The 23,302-nt window shown below is 37.0% G+C and overlaps 1 protein-coding gene across 8 annotated transcripts in view; it reads left to right on the plus strand.

Annotated features, from left to right (window-relative positions):
* PIKFYVE (phosphoinositide kinase, FYVE-type zinc finger containing) overlaps positions 1-22,005 on the plus strand; it is a 77,567-nt gene extending 55,562 nt beyond the window's left edge. For 7 of the 8 annotated variants that reach the window (XM_044241461.1, XM_044241463.1, XM_044241460.1 and 4 more), the window contains 15 exons: positions 140-230; positions 3,383-3,443; positions 4,298-4,435; positions 5,460-5,580; positions 7,350-7,445; positions 8,904-8,987; positions 9,868-9,965; positions 12,026-12,190; positions 13,584-13,643; positions 14,286-14,462; positions 15,314-15,417; positions 16,112-16,240; positions 16,832-17,093; positions 17,492-17,566; positions 18,751-22,005. In XM_044241461.1, the coding sequence (XP_044097396.1) occupies positions 140-230; positions 3,383-3,443; positions 4,298-4,435; positions 5,460-5,580; positions 7,350-7,445; positions 8,904-8,987; positions 9,868-9,965; positions 12,026-12,190; positions 13,584-13,643; positions 14,286-14,462; positions 15,314-15,417; positions 16,112-16,240; positions 16,832-17,093; positions 17,492-17,566; positions 18,751-18,866 (1,777 nt within the window). In that variant the 3' untranslated portion in view covers positions 18,867-22,005. The remainder of the gene's footprint in view (positions 1-139; positions 231-3,382; positions 3,444-4,297; positions 4,436-5,459; positions 5,581-7,349; positions 7,446-8,903; positions 8,988-9,867; positions 9,966-12,025; positions 12,191-13,583; positions 13,644-14,285; positions 14,463-15,313; positions 15,418-16,111; positions 16,241-16,831; positions 17,094-17,491; positions 17,567-18,750) is intronic. The other variant, XM_044241465.1, reaches the window with a different exon arrangement.
* Positions 22,006-23,302: the final 1,297 nt, after the last annotated feature.

The raw sequence follows: 23,302 nt of genomic DNA on the forward strand, positions 1-23,302 counted from the left end.
TATAATTTTAATAACTATTGCAACTGCAATAGGAGAATCTAATTATTGTGGTTTCAAAATTGTAAAGAGAAAATTTGTATACCTTATTCAGGATATTAGAAACAAACTATGTTCTCCCCCCACAACCCTTTAATTATAGATTACAGGACCTTTTCCAGCAGGAAAAGGGTAGAAAGCGACCTTCAGTTCCTCCAAGTCCTGGAAGACTGAGACAGGGGGAAGAAAGCAAGGTAAAGAAATGCAGTCTCATTTTTGGTCTTTAGTTGATATAAGTATTACAGTTAATTTCACTTAAGACACTTTCAAGTGGTAATTTAATACATGGTTTTAATAATATTAGATAGAGTCTTTCATTTTACAGTTGTAAGGCTTCAAAGAGACATGGCCTGGATTAATTTTTTATCTTGCTTGAAATATAATTTCATCTATCAAAAGCCACTGTCTGTGGGCATCGCTGGACACAGCATCATGGTGGCAGTAGGTGCCATAAAGGAAGAGTTAGGGATGCTCTGAGTATATAATAGAGTTCTAATTTATTGTACTATGTAGTTTTGTGTGTTTTTTATCTCTGTGCTTAAGCGGGAAGTTTCTCTTAAGGGACCTAGTATTGGGTTTGTTCTACACATTGATTTAGTTGGCTTCTCCTAACTGTATTAGTTTTGCTTATTGTATCACGAATTACCACAGACTTTGTGACCTAACACACAAGTTTATCTTTTTCAGGGGGCCAGCGTCTGGTACAGTGTGGCTGGGATCTCTGCTCAGTCTCCCATAGCTTTGATGTATAGCTCAAGTCATGATTTCAGCCAGGGCTGTTATCTTACCTGAGACTCAGGGTCATCTTCCAAGCTCATCCAGGGTGTTGGCAGAATTTAATTCCTAGGGGTCAGAGGTCGAAGGTCCCACTTTTGTTGCTGGCAGGTGACCAGAGCTCATTCAGCCTAGAGGTTGCCCGCATGCCTGCATGAGCCCCCTTTCATCTTCAAGGCTTACAACAACGCCTGCTTCTAATTTCCTAATTCCTGTTCTCTGACCTCTAGACACAGGTTTGAAGGACTTATGTGATTAGGTCATTACCTGGATAATCTCTCCCCATTTTAAGGTTAACCAGTTTGGGACCTTAAATACATCTGCAGAATCCCTTCACAGCAGCAGTATTTAAATTAGTGTTTTAATTGACTAACTGGGAAAGGGGATTGTGTATACCAGGCGGCAGGATTTTGGGGGGCCATCTTAGAATTCTGCCTATTACATGAACCATGTTTTCTAATTATTAATGTCATTATAATATAAGGGCTTACTATTCTTTTTTTATTTTTTATTTTTTAAAAATTTATTGATTTTTTTCAGCGTAACAGTATTCATTGTTTTTGCACCACACCCAGTGCTCCATGCAATCTGTGCCCTCTCCAATACCCACCACCTGGTTCCCCCAACCTCTCACCCCCCCCCCGCCCCTTCAAAACCCTCAGATTGTTTTTCAGAGTCCATAATCTCTCATGGTCACCTCCCCTTCCAATTTCCCTCAGCTCCCTTCTACTCTCTAACTCCCCATGTCCTCCATGCTATTTGTTATGCTCCACAAATAAGTGAAACCATATGATAATTGACTCTCTTTGCTTGACTTATTTCACTCAGCATGATCTCTTCCAGTCCCGTCCATGTTGCTACAAAAGTTGGGTATTCATCCTTTCTGATGGAGGCATAATACTCCATAGTGTATATGGATCACATTTATTTTTTTATTTTAGGGAGAGAGAGAGAGCGAGAGAGCGAGTGCGTGAACATACAGGGGCCAGGGGTGGAGGGAGAGGGAGAGACAGTCTCGTGCAGACTCTGCGCTGAGCACGGACCCCGTTGTGGGGCTTGATCTCATGATCCTGAGAACACAACCCAAGCTGAAACCAAGAGTTGGATGCTTAACCAACCATGTGACCCAGGCACCCCATAAGGGCTTAATATACTCATATGATGAAGGACTTTGAGAGATTATTTTTTTTATACAAATGTATAGTATCTGTAGAGAAGTATTTCCATAAAATGATAAATTCAAGTGCCTTAGATCTTGATGCTTCTTTTTTGTCTCAGAAACAACTGTGTAGGAATCGCTTTTCCTTAAAATTTAGGTGAGAGTAAGAGTAAGAGTTACCGAAGACGATTTGTACACTAATATTTGCCAAGTGATTAGGGTTATCAATGGCTAACACCATTAGTGTTAGCTGTAGTGGCTTTTTCATTTGCTCACTGAAGAAACGGCAAAGCTGGCAGTGTAAGACCTTTAATTATAATAGGTAGACACAGAATTGAAAATACAAAATCATTCAGTAGATGATCATCTTTTTGAAGGTTTGAAAGTTGATGTGAAAATCTGTAGCACTGTCTGTACTTTAATTCAGTAACTAGTTTTTGAGTACTTTCAGGCACTATTCTAGGTTTAAGGCATATATTTCTGAATAAAGGCCATAGTTACTATCCTTGTGGAACATTTGTTTAATGAGGTGCACACTGACAATAAACCAGTGAACAATAAACTCAGAAAGCAAATGGGAAAAAGCTATGAAGAAAAAAATAAAATAAGGGAAATGGAGAGTCTTGCTAAGGGAGTGGTATATAGTTATACCTATTATATATATATATAGGTATAACTATACCTATTATATAAGTATAATCACCCTATACCCTAGGGTGATTAGGGCCGGGGAGGTCTCTCTGGTATGGTGAGCATCTAGGAATGTTCTAAGTAGCCATCTAAGAAATGACTTTGTAATCAAATTGTATACAGGGTTTATAGTGATTTGAAATATATCTTATCGGATATGGGATAATAATGGATATTATCCCATTATCCAGTGGATAATAAAAGATTACTAAGTTTAATGGGTAATCATAAGTAGTTTTTAGATGCTTTAATGCTAGGAAGTGAGCTACTCTTTAGAACACATTCTCCAAGTTTAGTTCAAGGACCCCTGGGGGTTTTTAAAGTCCCTTTTGAGGGCCCTACATGATTTCCCTTTTTCAATTGCGTATTTATGTGGCGCTAGATTTTCTTTATACTCTTCAATCATAATAATATAGCTCAATAGATTAGTATTTGCAAAAGCTTAAAAGTATTTACAAAAGTGTAAAACAATGCCACTTTGACCAGTTTTTTTGGTAAATAGCTTTTTTTTAATTTAAAAATGTTACTTATGTTGACTTGTAAGAACTTATTATTTTTAAATGAATTAATGCATATTTTAAAACTTCCAGTTTTAATTTCTAATAAGGTAAAAATCAAAAGTTATAACCCATAAAAAAGCTGAGTGTCTTAATAATTCTTAAGAAAGTTTTAAAAATGTGATTTTAATGTTTCCTTAAGAGTAAAGTATTTACTTCTCTACAGATAAGTGCGATGGATGCAGCTCCAAGAAATATTTCTCCAGGGCTTCAAAATGGAGAAAAAGGTTGGTGCTTGTGTCTGGTGATCACTTGCTATTGGATTTAAAGAAATTTCTTAGTCTGTAGATCATTTCAGTGGCTAATTTTGAGAATTTTTTCTGCCGCAGTTGTTCTAGACTTTGTTTTCCCTCCTGTAGAGTATTGTAGCACTGTCAGTTTAAGATTATCATAAAGTATATTGCAAGAAAATAAATTAGGATATAGAAATACACGATACATAGAGATGGCTGCTGTTAGGGGAAGAGCAAAGAATAAAAGGAAATTAGATTTTTGTCTTGCCTCTTCCAAAGTCAGCAGGTTTGACTGCAAAAACATTAGAAAGTTTAATTTATGTTTTTTATGTTACTAAAATCTTTCCTACATCTAAGTTGTCTTTCACAGTATTTCATTGAATAACTTGGTGCCATCTTAGAAAATTTGTAGGGAAATTTCCTTAGACTGCCTTTGTAGAATATGAATTCAACTCATAATTCTTAGCATTTCTATTATAATTAATGAACTTTCCCCCTGAGAGTGAGTATGTAGTTTTTTTTCCCAATGGTGTCCTGGTAAAACTGAATGGACTAGTGTTTAGGTAGCTATTATGGCCTAGTAGAAAAGGATATTGGATTGGAATCAGACTTGGGTTGCCAGTCACAGTGCTGTCACTAAGACCTGACTGTGATCAACTCATATAACCTGTTTGGATATTTGTATCTGTTTCTAAAATATGTGCTGAAAGGGCCTAGATAATTTTTAGGAAGCTAAAATTCTTTGGTTTAGGAAGTAGAAATATGAGTTGACATTTAAAAAACATTCCTATTAGGTAGACATGGGGTCAGCATTTTTAAATGATTCACTTAAGTTTGTTTTTCTTTAGAGGATCGCTTCCTAACAACCCTGTCCAGTCAGAGCTCCACCAGTTCTACCCATCTCCAGTTGCCTACGCCACCAGAGGTCATGCCTGAACAGCTGGGGGCAGGGCCCCCTGACCTCGACACAGCCAGCAGCTCTGAAGGTGCAGTTGAAGTCACTTTTACTGACTCGATCCAGAAAAGGGGAGCACCACAAATGCTTTTGATACAATGCTTTCTTATTTCTCAGAGTTTGTAAATTTTATGCTTATTAAAAGTGCTCTCGGGGCACGTGGGAGGCGCATTTGGTTAAGTGGCTGACTCTTGGTTTCGGCTCAGATCATGATCTCAGGGTCCTGGGATGGAGCCCCACATTGGGCTCCATGCTCAGCTGGGGAGTCTGCTTGTGGATTCTGTCTCTCCCCTCCCTCTGCACACAGGCACGTGTGCTTCTCTTTTTCTCTATCTTTATCTCTAAAATTAAAAAAAAAAAAGTGCTATTTTAGGTAGAGCTTTTACTATATCACTTCTTCAGCTGCACTAGTTGACATATAAATATCTCAGAACAGAATGTTACCCTGATTCCGGTTTTCTGGGGGTATTACTTTCTTGAGTCCCATAAAGCACACTTTCTTGTTATTTCCTTGTAAGAAAACAAGTGAAATTACAGCCATTTCTCCAACAACAGCTGTTTCTTTCACTAATAGCAAGTTTTTGCCTCGCTTCTCTCTTTCCTTGCTTTCTGTTTAAGCAGAAACTACTTAAGTACTGTAAACTTTAAAAATAACTTTTAGATTGTAATTAAACTATGATGTAATGACCACAGCACATATAACTGAGGTGAAGTGACGACAAGAAGAGCTGTGGCTAAGTGCGCGCATGCTCAGGCAGTACTTACATCATGGCCGCTGCCTGGCCCCTGCAATGGGAAGCCGTCGATTAGAGGGTCAGACGTAGAACGAACAGAGTGCTTCTTGGAATCAGTGCTGTGTATGCTTCTTCACTATTGCTGCTGCTTTCATCCCCAAAGAGTCCTTATTCCTAGATGAGTAATTTTGTACCTTAATTGGTAATTATGGTGTGCATATGTCTGTGTACCACGAATGACAAGAAATAATGTTGATACTTTATACTTCCTTTTTACTCTTTCTGAATATTAACATGTAAGTAGCATATTTTTTATCCTAGATGTGTTTGATGGACATTTGCTGGGATCCACAGACAGCCAAGTGAAGGAAAAATCAACCATGAAAGCCATCTTTGCAAATTTGCTTCCAGGAAATAGCTATAACCCTATTCCATTTCCTTTGTAAGTATTTTAATGTCAGTGGCTGTTGTTGAGTGGTTTTCTTTTCACTTAATTTAAAAAACCTCTTTGTATAGATTTATTCTCTCCATATTTAGATATATTTATTTAATTGTATATATACTTTTCAATCATAAATTACACTTCATCAGGTAAAAGAGATGTCTTTTGGTATAATGTAATTTGTAGAATTATTATGTAGTAATTAGTCATCATTACATAGTAGATGAGTGGATGAAAAAAGCATTATAATGTTGCTTAATGCTTAAGATTACTGATTCTGAAAATTGTTTATACACATATATATATATATTTATACATACATAAATATATATTAAAGATATACTGCTACATCCATTGATCCCATAATCATAGAAGCATCCTACTGGTTGTATGTGAAGATGACATTATTGACCTGATAACTTAATGGGACATGGTACTTTTCTGTCAGTGGTGATGTATTACAGTGACCCATACAAGTTTTCATGAGATCTTGTTTGTATGGGGTTTTCTGAGTTGAAAAGAAAATAGGCTGGCTGTGAGAGTTTGTTTTTTTCCCCACTGGTTGATCTGTGTAGCCATCAAATGCTGCTCAAGTGTATCCAGAAGGTGGACATTTGTTAATAAGGACCTTTGTTCTTAACTGACTTCTGTATTTATTTATTCAGTCAATATTTAAATTTACTGAGTGCCAGCTCTGGTGCCCGAGGATGTAGAACAAGATTAATAAGGAAAATCACTGCTCTTGGGAACTCCCCGTCTCAGGGAGGGGATGTGTAGTGATTCATACTACAGTCTGTGAGGGTCCCTGTCTTCTCTGCTTCCCACTCCGGTATCATAATTTCTTGAGTGGGTTATTGTCCCACCTGTTATATGGCCTTTGCCCACACCCTCATTTTCTTCTTTAGTCATTAACTCCTTGAATTTGTCCGCAGGAAAACTTCAGACCCTCCCCCTAGCCCCCTGCTCTAGACAGATTAGGTCTCTTTGTCACAAACTCTGTTTGTAACTCATGTTTCCCTCGTGAAACATACCACAGAAGGTGATTGTTTTTATTCGTAGGGTTATTTGTTACTTTACACCTACTGTACTATAAACTCTACCATGCCTATTTTTTCCCACCTCTGAATTGTTAACATCTTGTCCAAGTTAGGTGCTCAATATTAGTTTTACTTAATACTGTGTCTCCGGTACAGTGGGTGCTCAGTACATAGCTATTACACAGATGAATGAATGCTTCTCTAGGGGCTGGAGGGTGGAAGTCTGGGGATCAAGATTGGGGTTAAAATGGTCACCCCTTTGAGTTTCCATAGGATAATAGGAGAACATTTGTGTTAAATTATTTCTTGTTGGACTAATGGTACATTTTCCACAATTTCTAGAAAACTCATCTTTCAGGCTTATAGTAGAACAAAATCTTTCACACTTCTGCTGTTCATTATAAATACTTTCGGAGATGAACATGGCTCAAAGTCTTGGCAGCATGGAAAGTGTTGTTTGGAATAACTAATCCAGAACCCTCTGACTTGAAGACTAAATCTGATGATTTTTCAGTGGCCTTTAAAAACTTTTTGTTGATAATATTTTCCTTGGCTGTTTGGTTTGGTTCAGTTTCTGCATACCTTTTGGTTTACTTAATTACAGTCTTATACTTGCGTCATATTTAGTTAACTTAAAATTGTCTTGAAATTTCCTTGTAATGTATTAGTGGTTTGTATATGTCATTTCCTGCCAGTTTTGTTCTTACTGGTTTATTTAAAAAATTTCAACAGTGATCCAGATAAACACTACTTAATGTATGAACATGAACGGGTGCCCATTGCGGTTTGTGAGAAGGAACCCAGCTCCATCATTGCTTTTGCTCTCAGGTATTTTTCATGGGACTTTTTCCCCTATGATTAGATCTTTATATTTTATGTATATTTGTTAATGGCCTTATTTTTAGATCTTTTATAGAGAGTAGGGTGGAATGATTAAGTATAAGCAAGACTATATATTCTTTGGGCATGGTAGCTTGTTGTCTTTGGGTCTGAAAGTGTATTCTTGGCCCAAATAACAATAGGATGATTCTTAAGCAAGCTTCTAACTAAATCGCCTAGGCAAGTTACTTACTTATCCTTATATCCTCTAACATTCCATTATACTGTATATCCATTGTATCCCTTTCTTATTACGCTTACTTACTGATATAATAAAACATATTATCTGAGTATCTTTTGTACTCCTAATTTCCTTCCTGCTTCTCACACATAGCAGGTAAGGTTTTCTTACTAGAGTAATGCCATTCCTATGTCTAACCCACTTACATGCCAATAGTTATCATGTGTCTTTAAAAAAAGCCTCTAAAAATATTTATATCTTGTGTCTAAAAAGACAGTGCTTTTTAATCACAACAATATCTTGGTAGCAGTAGAACTTAGTTTAAGTATAATCTAAGATGTTTAATTAAATTCTTTTTCTGCTGGAAGGCATTGAAATGTAAATTTTTCTTTTTATATATTGGTTACAAGGAGGCTGCTTATTCTGCAAATATTTGAATATCTATAATATGTGGTATAGTAGGCATTAGATTTATAGGAATAAACAAGATAGATTTATATGCCTTAGCATTTATGAAGTTTAGAGTCTGTTTGGATTATGAGGAATTTCTTTTCTTTAGGAGATTCCATGTGACTTTTTTTGTTTTTGCCTTTTGGCCTTTAGGAAGTTAATATTTATTTCTTTATTGTTTAGTCCTACTACATTAATAGTTAAGAAAGGTAGGAAAGCCAACCAAATACAAAATTTCTTTTGTACTGTGAAGAATTGAGTATTCCAGTAGAAATCACTTTCTTCTAATGTCTTGAAAAATAATTTATGCTTCTCTTGTTCGCTGACATCTGATTTATCTAAATCAGGGATCTCAGACTTCTAGTCCAAGAGTTGGATTTTTTTCCTAAAGTTCAGTACCTTTTAATAGAAAAGCACTCCCAAGTTCCTTTTCTTGCTGTTCTATTATACTAACATCTGAAGTTTTATACTTTAAATTCCCTGTTCTATCCCTGAAGATGTTTGATCTAAATGTTAATACGTAGGCTTTCACAGTCATTGTTTAGGATATTGATGCTGGTTGATGTGTTGGTTTGTATTTTGCATTATTATCTGTGAAGATGATCTTCTTGAGGCTTCTACTTGATAACTTTTGTTAGTTGACTCAAATATGTTTAATTATGGACACATAAAATGATTGTATTTCTGTAATGTGGAACTTATTCTAAAGTATCTGATATATTTTGAAGAGAAACTTAATGTTTAAGTTAACATTTTCAACCTATTTCTACCCTAAGTTGTAAAGAATACCGAAATGCCTTAGAGGAATTATCCAAAGCGACTCAGCGGAGCAGTGCCGAAGAAGGGCTTCCAACAAACAGGTGATCCGTGACTGAGTAGAATTCACTTCATTTGGCTGTATCGTTTTTTAAACACTTGTGCTTTGATACTTCAGTTTTATTTTATAGCATATTATCAGTGTGAAGGTTGCTAGGATACTGATGGTGGCACTCAAACTTCAGCAAACAATTGATAGAACAAAATTCAAGTATAGCAAAAGGCCTTAAACAGGGCCTTTGGATACAGTTTTCTGATACATGACATAGAAGTGTAGTATATATTGCAGACTTAAAACTTTCAGCATTTTAAATTCTCCTTGTTTTTATTTAAAAAATAGTTACTTGTGAAATTAGTAACTACTGCTTTACTTTGTTTGTAATTTAAAGTATTTGTGAAATTTCCATAATACTTAAAGATCAAAATAGTTTAAAAACAAAACCAAACCCCCCACTAGTTCTTTTGATATATTCAATATTTTAGACATTTAGACAGAAATTGTCATAGGCTCATTATTTTGGTTCTTATTGAAGTAAGTTTTACACCGTCACTAATGTGACAAAATTTGATCTGGATTTATTTATTATCATGGTAACTAGCCTGAGAAATAGGAAATTGGTATTTTCTGTAATTTTTCGACTTACAGGTGCTAAGATAGCTCTAATGAACTTGGGGAGATATTATAAAAGCCTCCGCTTTCATATATTTTCCATATACTTTTATATTTACAGTATTTTGCTTTCTTTTTCTTAAGTCCAGTAGACATTTCAAGACTTTTTCTTCTGTGTTAATAACCTTTGTTTACATAAATTATGAATCAGATTTCGGATACTGTGATTGGGATTAGGTAGGGAGTAGATTAATGTAGGAATCATGTTCTGTCCAAATTGTATGAAGCTAACTTTTCCTTTTTTTTTTGTTCAGTACTTTAGATAGCAGACCAAAGAGTAGCAGCCCTATTAGATTACCCGAGGTCAGTGGAGGACAGACAAACCGTACAGCAGAAGCAGAACCACAGCCAAGTAAGATTATACATGGAGGAACACTTATTATTAGCGTTATTTGTAATTATGGTTTGAAGAAGAAAACATTAAATAAGAAATGCCAGCTGGCAAGAATTTATTACTTCTGGTCTTTATGGTATAAGAAGCATTAAAAAATTTTTGTATGTCCTATTTTGTAAATATTTTGCTTTTCCTTGATCTTTACCTTATTATTAGATTTGAAACTTCTAGAAATTCATAGGTCTATGCAAAAAGAAGCAGAATCTGCCTTTTTAGAGCTTTCACTTGAAAGTATACAAGCTGAGAGATATTTTTTAAGAGAAAGAATTTATTTATTTGGGGGAGAGAGCACAAGCAGGGGAAGGGGTAGAATAAGAGGAAGAAGCAGGCTCCTTGCTGAGCAGGGAGCCCGATGTGGGACTCGATCCCAGGACCCTGGGATCATGACCTGAGGTGAAGGCAGAGGCCTAACTGACTGAGCCGCCCAGGTGCCCTAAGAGAGACTTCTAAAAAACTTTTCACAGTATTGTTGGCATTGTGAAAAGAATTTTTCACGGGTTCTGTCCTTTAATCCCCACAATAACCTCATAAGAGTTATTTGACATAATCCCATTTTTTAGAAAGAAAGTTAAGACTTCAGTAACCTGCTCAAGATTATAGAGGTAGCAGGAATTTGGGATTTGAACACAGCTCTCTGGCTTTGTCAGGAATGTGCTCCCTACAAATAACAGAAAACTCAAATGACTGCTGAGGCTCAGACAAACAGTGTATTTTTGTAAAATAGTAATGTCCAGAGGCAGGAAGTTGCTGGCATTGGTTCAGCTAGCCAGCATTGTCATGACAAGAGAGGAGTGATTTCTTTATGATTCTCTGAAGTTTTCCTCATGACCAGAATGTTCAGTTCATGTCTCCACTTGGAATTGAAACAAGAGAGGTAGCTACAAGCTGCAGCTGTTTCCTTTAATAGGAATAGAGAGGCTTCCCCTTTCCCCTCGTTGGCTGGAACGGAGTCTCATGGTTTCCCATCTCTGCAAGGGAGACTGGTATTGTAGTGACTAGCACTGCCCTTGTTGCTTTTATAAATCGTGATTCATTTTCTGGGGCTTTCCACATTGCTGCCCCAAACAAAATTGCAGTTCCTTCATCAAGGAATAAGATGGGCTTGAGTATTAAGGAGGCCATAATGGTGTCTGCCACCCTAGCTAAGCACTTTATGAGCGATATTTTATGTGGATTTTGTACATGGTAAATGTACAAGATTAGAATCATATATGCTAAGCTCATAGATCATACATAGATGATAAAAGTATACTAAACTCAAAACTAAGAATGAGAGTATAGAATAAGCTTTAGTAGTATTTTTGGCCATCTTATACTAATTTCTGAAAAATGCCGAAAACATCTTAGAGTTTGCTGTGTTAAAATATAGGAACACAAATGATATAGAGATGTTATTTTTAACTCTGAGTTCTTGTAGATCGTAGTATTGCTCTGTATTAGTTTAATTAACTGTTGTAATAATGTAAAAATTTAGTCTTGAATTTTGTTGCTTAAGATATTATGACTGCTGGGGTGCCTGGGTGGATCTGTTCGTTAAGCTTCCGACACTTGGTTTCAGCTCAGGTCATGATCTCACAGGTTGTGGGATTGAGCCCCACTTTGGGCTGTGTGCTTGGTGGGGAGTCTGCTTGAGATTCTTTCCCTCTGTCCCTCCCTGCATTGGTGCACGCATGTGCTCTCTCTCTTAAATAAATAAATTCATCTTTAAAAGAAAAAAGATTATGACTGCCATGTGAAGATATTTTGGAAAGATATTCTGTAGAATTTCTCACATTTTGATACACAGTTCTCTGAACATTGCTTTTTCTTTTATATTTCTGATAATAAAAGTGCGTAGCTAATAACCCATCCCCAGACCCCATAAAACATGTGGAATGATAGTCTGTGCAAATGAAAGTATCAGTGTGACTCATATTTATTACCCTTAAAAATGGTTACTACTCACAAAAGAATGAGTTGAAAATCTTTATTTTCCACCTGCAGTGACCTGTACTTAATATATTACCTTTTATTTTTAGCCAAAAAGGCTTCTGGAATGCTGTCCTTCTTCCGAGGGACAGCAGGGAAAAGCCCTGATCTCTCTTCCCAGAAGAGAGAGACCTTACGTGGAGCAGATAGTGCTTACTACCAGGTTGGGCAGACGGGCAAGGAGGGGATGGAGAGTCAAGGCATTGAGCCTCAAGGTGTGTGAGAGGAGACCAAATGTGATTATTTTACTTGCTTGTGTTTGTGTCGCCTTGAATAGATGATTCTTACTGCTGAAACCAGGGCATTCCCTCTTCTCTCATGCCTCAGTATGGCAGAGTGGAAAAAGCATGGCACTTGTAGAGTCCAACTGGCTTTAGATATTATTGCTGTCACTTACTGTGTTACTAAGGATCAGAAATCCTTGGTTTCCAAACCTTTGAAATGGCAAAAGCAATGTCTTCCATGGTTTACTGAGGACCGAGTGACATTAAACATGTAAAACATCAATCTCCCCTTGGAACTCATAGTTGCATATTCAAATGTTTTCATTCCACTACCCACTCAGACATTTCCTTTCTTTCCCAGTCTCTATAGGGTTGAGGGTATTGATGTCTGCCTTCATTTTGATATTTAAAAATATATCTACCTGATTGTGTTTGAATATGGGGTAGACCAGCCCAGTAAACTGTGCTGACCTGTTTTGTAAATAAAGTGTATTGGAACAGAAGCGTGCCCATTCATTGACTGATTGGCTGCTTGCGAGTCGTATCGATAAATTGAATAGTTGTGGCTGAATGAAATTCTTACCATCTGGCCCTTTATAGAAAGAGTTTGGCAAGCCCTGGGTTAGATCATGAATTAGTGGTCTAAAAGTTAGCGTAATAAATTCTCATTCGTAATTAAGGTATCTGTTTAGTATTCTATAGACTTCTGCTGGGCTGTAATCCTTGGAAGACATTGGTGCTTTGAAAAAATAATTTAGAAATGTGAAACATGGAGGATCACTCCTTCTAGCTCTTGACATATATTCCAAATGTGTAATAATTCGAGTGCATCTAGCAGTAGCTTTGCCACACAAATCAAGTATAAAAAATAGCTCTGAAGTAGATACTAGTATATTTTATGTATTATATGTATATAACTTAGTGTATGACAAAGAAAGCATTTCAAGCTATTGGAGAAGCATTATTCCACACACAGGGAAAACAGTCAGAAACTGATAAGGAAGTAATGGGAACTTGACGAAAGAGCTGTGTTAGTATATTATTTTTTTTATCTGTATTTTTTTTATTTAAAACCAGTTAGCATATAGTATTTTATTAGTTTTAGAGGCAGAGTTTAATGAGAGTATATTGTTATCAGAGGAGTCATTATTCTTCAACCAGAATTCTCTATTTTTAATCTGGAAATTCTCTTTCAAAAGGTACTTATATTTTTGTAATAGTTTATAAAGTTTGATTTGTACACAGAATTCTTGCTCGGGAGTGACTTGACCAGGATAACAAGAATTGACTTGTTAGTTTTTAATGTTATGTCGGGGGAAAAAGACAAAATGAACTGATAACCCATTGAAAACTTTGACTTTACTAATGATATTAAACTTTTTAGATGAGGTAGATGGAGGAGATACACAAAAGAAACAACTTATAAATCCTCATGTGGAACTTCGTAAGTATGAGATAAAATACTGTTAGTTTGGGGACAGGGACTGTAATTGAGAAAACTATTATTTAAGGCTTCTAGCATTATATTAGATAATATCCTGTTTCTTGGAATGAATATTGTCTGTGTGCTGACATAAGCTTTACTTAATCTAGATTTAATTTATAAAATAAACATTATTTAATATATAAAGAAATTAATTTAAATTTTAATTTATAAGGTGTAATTTAATTTCTAATGTTTAAATAATTATTGTGTAATCTAGAGCCATAGAGCCTTGACCAGGTGTCTAGAATTGTCTGTGTGTGTATGTGGGTGCCAAAAATTTATCATCTAGAATAATAAGTGCAGTAAAATTTAAGATGTAAAAGTATAATGATTAAAGTACAGTAATCAGTATAAAATTAGAAATGGGTCTTATGTTTGATTTTTCTGTAAGGTCATTAGATGGTTTTCAGTCTTCCCTGAGAATCATTTTAACAGACCTGTGATAGATAGGGGTATAAACTTAACATGAGAAATGGTATCTTGGAGAAAATGAAATGGTCAGATTTGTCTGGCATGGGGAGTGGGCAAGACGGAAGAGAGATTTCTGACTCACAAAAGGCCCTCCCCCTCTCCTTCTTTTTTTAAACACTCTGTTCATAGAATTTTCTGATGCAAATGCCAAGTTTTACTGCCGCCTGTACTATGCGGGAGAGTTTCATAAGATGCGCGAAGTGATTCTGGGCAGCAGTGAAGATGATTTCATTCGTTCTCTTTCCCACTCGTCACCCTGGCAGGCCCGCGGGGGCAAATCAGGAGCTGCCTTCTATGCAACCGAGGGTAAGTCTTTTTAGTCACTTACTCACAGAGCTGAGTAGTAGCCATCTTTCCCCCTCAGATAATTTGTGAATCCCTTGAACTGAGGTTGTATATAGTCAGCTGGCAAACGAAGTTTTCTGTTTTTCTTTTCTTTCTTTCTTTCTTTTCTTTTCTTTGGAGAGGATGTAGTAGCAATATTTAAAAGAATATACAGGTATGTGGTGTGCAGTTAGAGACAGACATTGATTCAATCCTTACTAAACTCTTTCTGGTCCTGACTTCAACAAATGTGAATAGTAATGGAGAACTTCTAGAAGACTCAAAAGGGTTCCCCAGAGCTGATGAGACAAAGATAAAAATACAAATACTTAACCTGAAAATAGGAGGGCCAAGTTCTTCACCTGCAAAGGTTTACAGAAGCTGATGATCATTTGTACTTCACATTCTATTCTCCATACCCTGAAAACAAAATTATCCGAGAAAATGCAGCAGGAACAGATATCAAGCAAAATGTGGCTTGATAAGAGCTTTCATAACTGTGACTTACTGCATTGTTAAAGGAGTCTACAAAATTTCACTTAGTAGTTTCAAAAAGTAGACTATCTAGTTATGAATTCGGGTCTGGTACTTTCAAAGGTAGAGGCGTCTTGACTGTATAATCCTTAGGAACTCTTTGAGCCCTCCATTACTTGAGAACTATGTTCTGATGAAAATGTTCTCTGTGATATCAGAAAATCTCCCTTAAAGCTATGAAGCAAACATATCATTTGGGATGGACATCATTGGGATGGGACATCATTTGGGATATTTGGAATGATGTAGTACAGGTTACCTCAGAAAATATAAACACCTATGACACTTCTGCCTTTTAGATGATAGATTCATTTTGAAGCAGATGCCTCGTCTGGAAGTCCAGTCTTTCCTTGACTTCGCACCGCACTACTTCAATTATATTACAAATGCTGTTCAACAAAAGGTAGAAATCCCAAACCTTGGTCTGTAATTAGAATTTTCTGGACTTTTTCACATCCTGAGAGTCCTGGTGGCAGTTTTTTCCATGCTAAGATAGGAACCGGACGTGTTTGGATCTCTTTTGATACTGAGCTCTGATAGAAGGCACTCATACTCTCTTTCCCATTTTTGCCAGTAAGGAACCAAGAAATCTCCAGCAGGTTGCATTTAATATGTGTGTGTGTGTGTGTGTGTGTGTGTGTAGAAACATCACGATTGGATGAAAATAGCTGCACATTATAATTTGTAATTTTGTTGAGACAGAAATTGGAAATATTTGTTGAGACCTGCATGTGTTGGTCCTTAGGGAGAAAGAAAGCCAGTGCCTGTCAGTGCCTGCCTAAATTGACATTTAGCAATGATCCTCCCAGTAAGTGTATAAAGGAGTCATTAGATTTTTTTTTTCATTTATGGTTTATTGCATATTTGGGAGGAAATTGTATGTCATGACAAAATTTGTGACTGAGAAATTATAAAGCATTATCCTTTGGGAGAATGTGAAGGATCTAATATTTTTATTGGCATTGCTGTTTTTACTTCTGAGATTTAAGAGTTTAAGTTTCTTTTAAAGTCCTTTAGTCATATTAATAGAAAAGCTTGTTTGGCTATTACATGGGTAATCTAGATATGGGTATTAAATTACAAATCTTCTTGTTTAGAGACCCACTGCATTGGCCAAAATTCTTGGAGTTTACAGAATTGGTTATAAGAATTCTCAAAACAACACTGAGAAGAAGTTAGATCTCCTTGTCATGGAAAATCTTTTCTATGGGAGAAAGATGGCACAGGTAAGGATATTGAACTGTGCAAACCATTTAGCTACTGGAACCTTTTGCACTTTTGGTTCCTGAATGTAATGAATCAGAGAATAACATCTTATTCGATAGTATTAAACCTCACTTGGTAGCCAAATTTAACTTCTACATTGCCTTAGTATTATGTGGAGTTTTGATATTGAAACTATAAGTTTCCTAACACTGTTTGCATCTGGTTTTTAAACTGCTTTATGATCCAGTGTTAAATTTTTGGAGTTATTTGTTAATGTATCTTAAAGTTGATTAAGTGGGTTAGTTTATTCTTCAAGTGTTTGAGTAACTGAATACCCAGGTGTTAATTCTCAATGATGAATTGAATTACCATCTGTTTTATGTCTTGCACAATTATAATGCATGCCTTATATATAATTTTATATGTAATATATTTAATATAATATATAATATGTTTAATACAATTATATAAGTTATGATTAAGTTTTAAAATTAAATTTAAAAATCTATATAATGGTATAGGCAACAAGGAATCTTTTTGCATTTCCAGTTCATTACATTAATTAATTATGCAACTCATGCATAAATGACAGAAATTTTTCTTTCCTCTAGGTTTTTGATTTGAAGGGTTCACTTAGGAATAGAAATGTAAAAACCGATACTGGGAAAGAGAGTTGTGATGTGGTCCTGCTGGATGAAAATCTCTTAAAGATGGTTCGAGACAACCCTCTGTATATCCGTTCTCATTCCAAAGCCGTGCTGAGAGCCTCGATCCGTAGTGACTCCCACTTTCTTTCTAGCCACCTCATTATAGACTACTCTTTGCTGGTTGGACGAGATGATACTAGCAACGAGCTGGTCGTCGGAATTATAGGTAAGTCAGTGAGCATATGTTACTTACAGTTCATGATTGAAGCCGGAGTAAATTGAGGATTATACTGAAATCGGGTTAGTCATAGCTTATTAAATATTTTCACCAACTTTCATTTGAAAATTCAACAATAGCTTTTAAATTTTAGTTACCTTCTGTTCAGTGTCTCATTTTCATTTCATTATCTTTACCAAAAATATCTGTATTCAAAAGTTACTCTTAAAGGAAGCCTTGTGACGTTATTAGGAGGATTAAAAGAATTAAATGGAAAAAACCCTTGTGACAGTGCCGTGCAATATTGTTAGCATTCAGTAAACATTGTAGAAGTAGCAGTAATTACTGTTGTTATCTTCTTATATTTACTAACATAACTGTACTGCTAACCTTGCTTCCTGTAACAGATTATATTCGAACATTTACATGGGACAAAAAGCTTGAGATGGTTGTGAAATCAACAGGAATTTTAGGAGGACAAGGTGAGCAGAAGTCTTGCTTATTCTTTTTTTTTTTTTAATATTTTATTTATTTATTTGACAAACAGAGAACACAAGTAGATGGAGAGGCAGGCAAAGAGAGAGAGGAGGAAACAGGCTCCCTGCTGAGCAGAGAGGCTGATTCAGGGCTCAATCCCAGGACCCTGGGAACATGACCTGAGCTGTAGGCAGAGGCTTTAACCCATTGAGCCACCCAGGCGCCCGTGCTTATTCTTTAAATTATTCTCATGTCTTCCTTATCAGTTAACATTTAAGAAATGGGTACTTTTTTATTTTTTATTTTTTTTTTAAAGATTTTATTTATTTATTTGTCAGAGAGAGAGGGAGAGAGAGCGAGTCAGACAGAGAGGCAGGCAGAGGCAGAGGGAGAAGCAGGCTCCCTGCCGAGCAAGGAGCCCGATGTGGGACTCGATCCCAGGACGCTGGGATCATGACCTGAGCCGCAGGCAGCTGCTTAACCAACTGAGCCACCCAGGCGTCCCAAGAAATGGGTACTTTTTTAAATCCTAAAAAAAAAAAAAATAAGCAGTTATCTCTGATTTTATCATTTCCAAAATGATAAATAATAAAGGGAATTGCATAGGTGGGGAAATAATTGGTTTTAAAGTTGTGTTAAAATGCCAGAATGAAAACTAACCCCCCCCCTCCCGCCACCAAAAGCTAGATATTCTGAATAAGGGGTTGTTTTTAATTAACGGTTGAAGTCTTCTAAGTTCTCTGAGCCTTGCTGGCTCTATTTGTGCTTTCACACATCTCTCATCTCTAGACAAGAGCTGGTCTCTTATTTGTTAGGTAGAAGGTGGGGAAGGGGAATGGCGTAGAGGGAAATGGAGAGAGAATCTTGAGCAGGATCAGTGCCACACCTGACTCTAGGCTCCCTGTCACCACCCTGAGATCCTTACCTGAGCCGAAATCAAGTTGGACACTTGACTGACTGCGCCACCCAGGCGCTCCCAGGAGCCAGTCTTTTAAAACGGAAACCCCTACCGGAAAGGCCCTGTTATGTGGCACAGTGGACACCCCTACCTCCTTTCTGAGACCGTTATGTGTGTGTGTTTGTGTGTGTGTGTGTGTGTGTGTGTCTTTACAGCAGTTGTCATGAAAGAACATAGCTGTTCGAGTCAGCTCTGTAACAGCTTTTTCTCTTTGCTCTTTTATAATCTTAGGTAAAATGCCAACTGTGGTCTCTCCGGAGTTGTACAGGACTAGATTTTGTGAGGCGATGGACAAATATTTCCTGATGGTTCCAGACCACTGGACAGGTTTAGGTCTGAACTGCTGAAAGGGAGCACATGATTTTGAAATGGACCGTGAATGAAAGGGGCCTGGAACAAAGGACCAAAAATAAGCTACATGTTTTATTTCTTCATCACATTCACCACTGTATGCCAAGGCCTTCCCGTTCTGTGGTCGTGTGGGCTGTCTGTAACTGAAGGGTTAAAACACCATGGATTTGCACTTTGGTTTTTGATAACTAAATTAGCTGTCTTATGCTGGGAAGTTGCATGAACATTTTTCCACTTAAGCTAAAATACAGACATAATTCAAAGGGCTAAAGACGAATGTATAGTCTTTAGAGGTGAGGAGATATAAGGGTGAAAAAATGGGGGGTTGGTTTTGTTAACAGTCCTGTTAAGAACTAGTCCTAGATTTTGGCTTTCCAGCATCTTTTCCCAGCAGCTCATTTGACATACTCTTTACTTAGCATTTGTAGAGGTGGTGAGTTTGTTCTGTGTTTCTTACATAAAAGTATAATGTTGACTATTATCAGATTTTCTGAAACCTTTAAAAAATTCTGAATTACTCTCTTAATGGCCAGTGAAAAAAATGGACCCAGTCTGTTCTTGTTTTATTGGGGCATTTGACTTAAATTGGGAATCCTGTTTTGTTCTCACCTTGCCTTGTTTTTGAGTGTGCTTGCTGTGTTTTAAGTTCTGACTTCTCTGCGGGTGACAGGAGACTCTAGCCATTAACTGTAAGCCTTCTTTTGGAGCTGTTTTTTAAGCTTGTTTATAACTTTTGTGCAATTAATATGTTCACCTGCACTTACCCACACATGCTCATATTCTAGGTTTTCCTCCACTTTCAGGGAAACAGTAAATCGGTCTATTGTGACTAACTTCCCAAAGGGAGAATTACTGAGGATTTCTTTTTTTAATGGAAAAAATAAATTAGACCTTACCCAAGCTATTGGGTGACACGTAAACACTTGCTTGTTTTCTGTAAAGGTAAAGTGTCTTTTTCAATATAAATAGCAATTTAAATGACATCTGTAAAACTAAAAGGTTTCTAGTGTGGACATCTGTTTCTTAACTTTCTGCACTAGTTTCTAGGCCAGTTCTGATTATTGAGAAATGTTAAGAGATAAAATATTTGTAGTAAGGAACTTCTTGTTTAATAGAGTTTTTGTTTGTTTAAAAGTGATCTGATATAGTACTAAACTAACTTTGAGGAAATAACAGAACGACAAATACTTCCTCATGGCTTCTCTCCCTAACAAGGGTAATTTGGGGATTTATAAAGTTTTTATAAAGTTCTCTTTTCAGGCTTCCTCTAATAGCACATTTCTATGGTAACTTTCACAAAATAAGAAAAAGAAATCTGGGTACATTCCAGTTACGAGACTGTAAGTATGTGAAATAGGAACATTTTGGGAAGTTTGCTTTAGAGAAGGAAAGCATTAGTTAGGGGTTTGGTGCTTATTGGATACGTGGTTTGTTTTGAACTAGTTAACAAGTTGACCAAGGTCTTAGGACTAATTTTAAGCACTTTTTAAATAAATGTGGTGTGCCTTTTGAAACTCACACTAGAACACTAGTGGTTTTAATTTTGATATTACAGACGAGAAAAGGATGGGCTCCTGCAGAAGTGAAACAGGTGGATGGAATGTAACTTCTCCAGTCCAGAACGATGGATTTTGCATCTTGTTTTGAATGCAAACACTGACTTGTCTCTGTTCTTTTTTTCAGTCAGAATACTTGGGATTATTTGTCCATTTCCTGCACCCTCATTCATGCAGTCCCGAGGAGAAGGTAGCTTTCCTTCACTGTAGTCAGGTGGTTTCTTTGTTTTGGTCTCAATACCAAATATGTGGAGCTGGGATCCTCCCCTGGAATAATTCCTGACCGTAGTGTGTGTCATGTCGATTTCGTTTTCCCTGCCCATGACTTGAAGACCTATTTTTTAAAGCACTGCTGCCTCTTAGATAATTTTGAGGCTAAAAAATTTCCAGTATAATATGATCCCAAGCAATACTTACTACCTTGCAAGGGTGATCTGTCCTTTTAAAATGTCTTAATGAAAGGGAAGTAAATTTGTGAGTGGTAGAACTATATATATCCTCACCCCCCGCTGCTTTTGTGGAGGCTGCTACCATAGGTATATATAAGGGGCTTCCAGTGTTGTGCTCCTTGGTGTTAAGCATTGAATGACCACTCATGTCCCTTGAGTTCCCTTCTGAGGTTTGGAGAATATTGATGTTGAAAAGTTAAGACTGAGGAAGAAATCTTACTACTTTTTTCCTTAGAATAAAATATAAATCCTGAGAAAATGGATAGTAGCACAAGAAAAGTCTGTGAACGTGTTGCATTGTATAAACATCTTATTTATAAATATGAAGGGTTTTGATGCCATCAACACTTTATGGGAAAAATTAAAAAGATTCACTTTTTCTTACCCAAAGTCTGAGAAAAATAAGGGGAATCGGCTATTGCAAGCCCTTTTGTAGTTTGTTGGAATAATTTAAATTTGTAGACATTCAAAATTTCCTACAAAATGCTGCTTATAATTTTTTTCTTGATCCAGCCGTGAGTGGTTTTCTGGCTTTGGCTTTTATTGGGTATTGTAAATAGGTTTGTATTGGTTTTGGTGGCATCAGTGTCTCCTTGGCATTTTACTGATTAGCATTCGGCCAAGGAAGAGTCATCTACCCGCAGAAGGTTTATTTAGCTAGCAGAATGGAAGCTTGTGAATGAGCCTGGTGGTGAAACAGGTCAGGCCATTCATTGTTCCTCAAGTGTTAACATACTGACTTAGACAGTATTCAAACCATCTAGTGCAATGCCTTTTTGTTTATTTGTTTTTGTAACACGGGTGCAGTGTATTATAGAAAACAAAAATTACAATCCTGAGCAGTTTTATTAATGCTGCTGTGCTGGTTTTGTAAAAAAATGTACATTATGTCTTTTGACAGGTTTGATTTTAACTAGAGAAATGACATTATAAATCATAATATTCTCTTTTAATTTAATACAAAGAATTCAATTAACAATATTGAAAATACTTAATGTATTATATTGTATATATTTCTCTACTTTGGTTCTAGCTGTTTTATATGATTGACATGTTATTTAAGAGATACAACTGCCTTGACCTTTTGGAGACTTATACTGTAAATAAAGAAGACTTAAAATAACCGAGAATCAGCTTCACTCGTTTTGAATCAGCTTGAATTAGCAAGCGGAGATGGCGTTTGGTGCCCAAGCCTCGCCCCTCGCCCCTATCCCTGGCCTCGAAGTGTTGCCTTCTGTTTGTTCTCTTGCCCTTTGTTTCCCCATAAGAAGATTTGTCTTTCACTAGTAAATGGCCTTCTTAAGTCCCAGAAAAGAGGGTCTTAAGTCTGTGTGTTTGCTTCTGTCAATCATGGTTTCACCTTTTCTGCCCTCCTTTTCCTCATGTGTTTCTGCTTTCCTGGTGGGACACTCAAGAAGGTACTGCCCTTTCTCAGCTGGGAATGGCTGATTCACCTTGACTGGGCAGGCTCTCTAAGCTAGTAACTGGTTCCCAGCCTGTTCAGAGGAGTCTACCTGAAGTGGACCCGACTATGCTGTAACCTACAGCTGCTCCCCTTTGGGCAGCCTGGTCCCCTTCAGTGCGCCTGGGCTCCCCCGGGGCCAGGAGAGCCACTGCTATGGTGGGGTGGTGCTTGTGCTGGGGCCAGGCACCTAGTTCTCGGGTCCACTTACCTGGAAGGGTCCTGTGGTGGAAATCCTTTTCTCGTACATTTCCTGCCTCAGTGCTTAACAAAACTAAGATTTATTGCCTAAGTTTAAAAATTGTGGATAAAACCATCCCAAATGTATCATCTTAACCACTTCTAAGTATATAATTTAGTAACGTTAACTATATTCACATTGCACGTTATATCCCTGGAAGGTTTTCCTCTTGCAAACCTGAAACTAGACCCATTGAGCCATTTCTCCCGTTCACCCTGCTCTTTGGTAACCATTCTCCTTTCTGCTTTCACTAATTTGACTGCTTTAGGTTCTTTACTGTAAGCAAAGTCATATAGAATTTGTCTATGGATGGCTTATGTTACTTAGTATAATATCCTCATTCAACCATGTTATAGCATTTCCTCCCTTTCTTAAGTTAAATGAGGGACGCCTGGGTGGCTCAGTCGGTTAAGCATCTGTCTGCCTTCAGCTCAGGTCATGATCCCAGGGTCTTGGGTTTGAGTCCTGCTTCAGGCTCCCCGCTTGTGGGGAGCCTGCTTCTCCCTCTGCCTGCCATTCCCCCTACTTGTGCTCACTCCCTCCCTCTCTCTGACAAATAAATAAAATCTTTAAAAAAAATGATTTTCTAGGTTGAATGATACTTCATTGTATGTATGCACCACATTTTCTTTATTCATTACCAGTGGATATTTGAATTGCTTCCACCTCTTGGCTGCTGTGGATAATGAACATGGAAGTGCAAATATACTTTGAAGATCCTTTA

This window comes from Neovison vison, chromosome 3 (assembly GCF_020171115.1).
Source record: "Neovison vison isolate M4711 chromosome 3, ASM_NN_V1, whole genome shotgun sequence".
NCBI lineage: Eukaryota > Metazoa > Chordata > Mammalia > Carnivora > Mustelidae > Neogale > Neogale vison.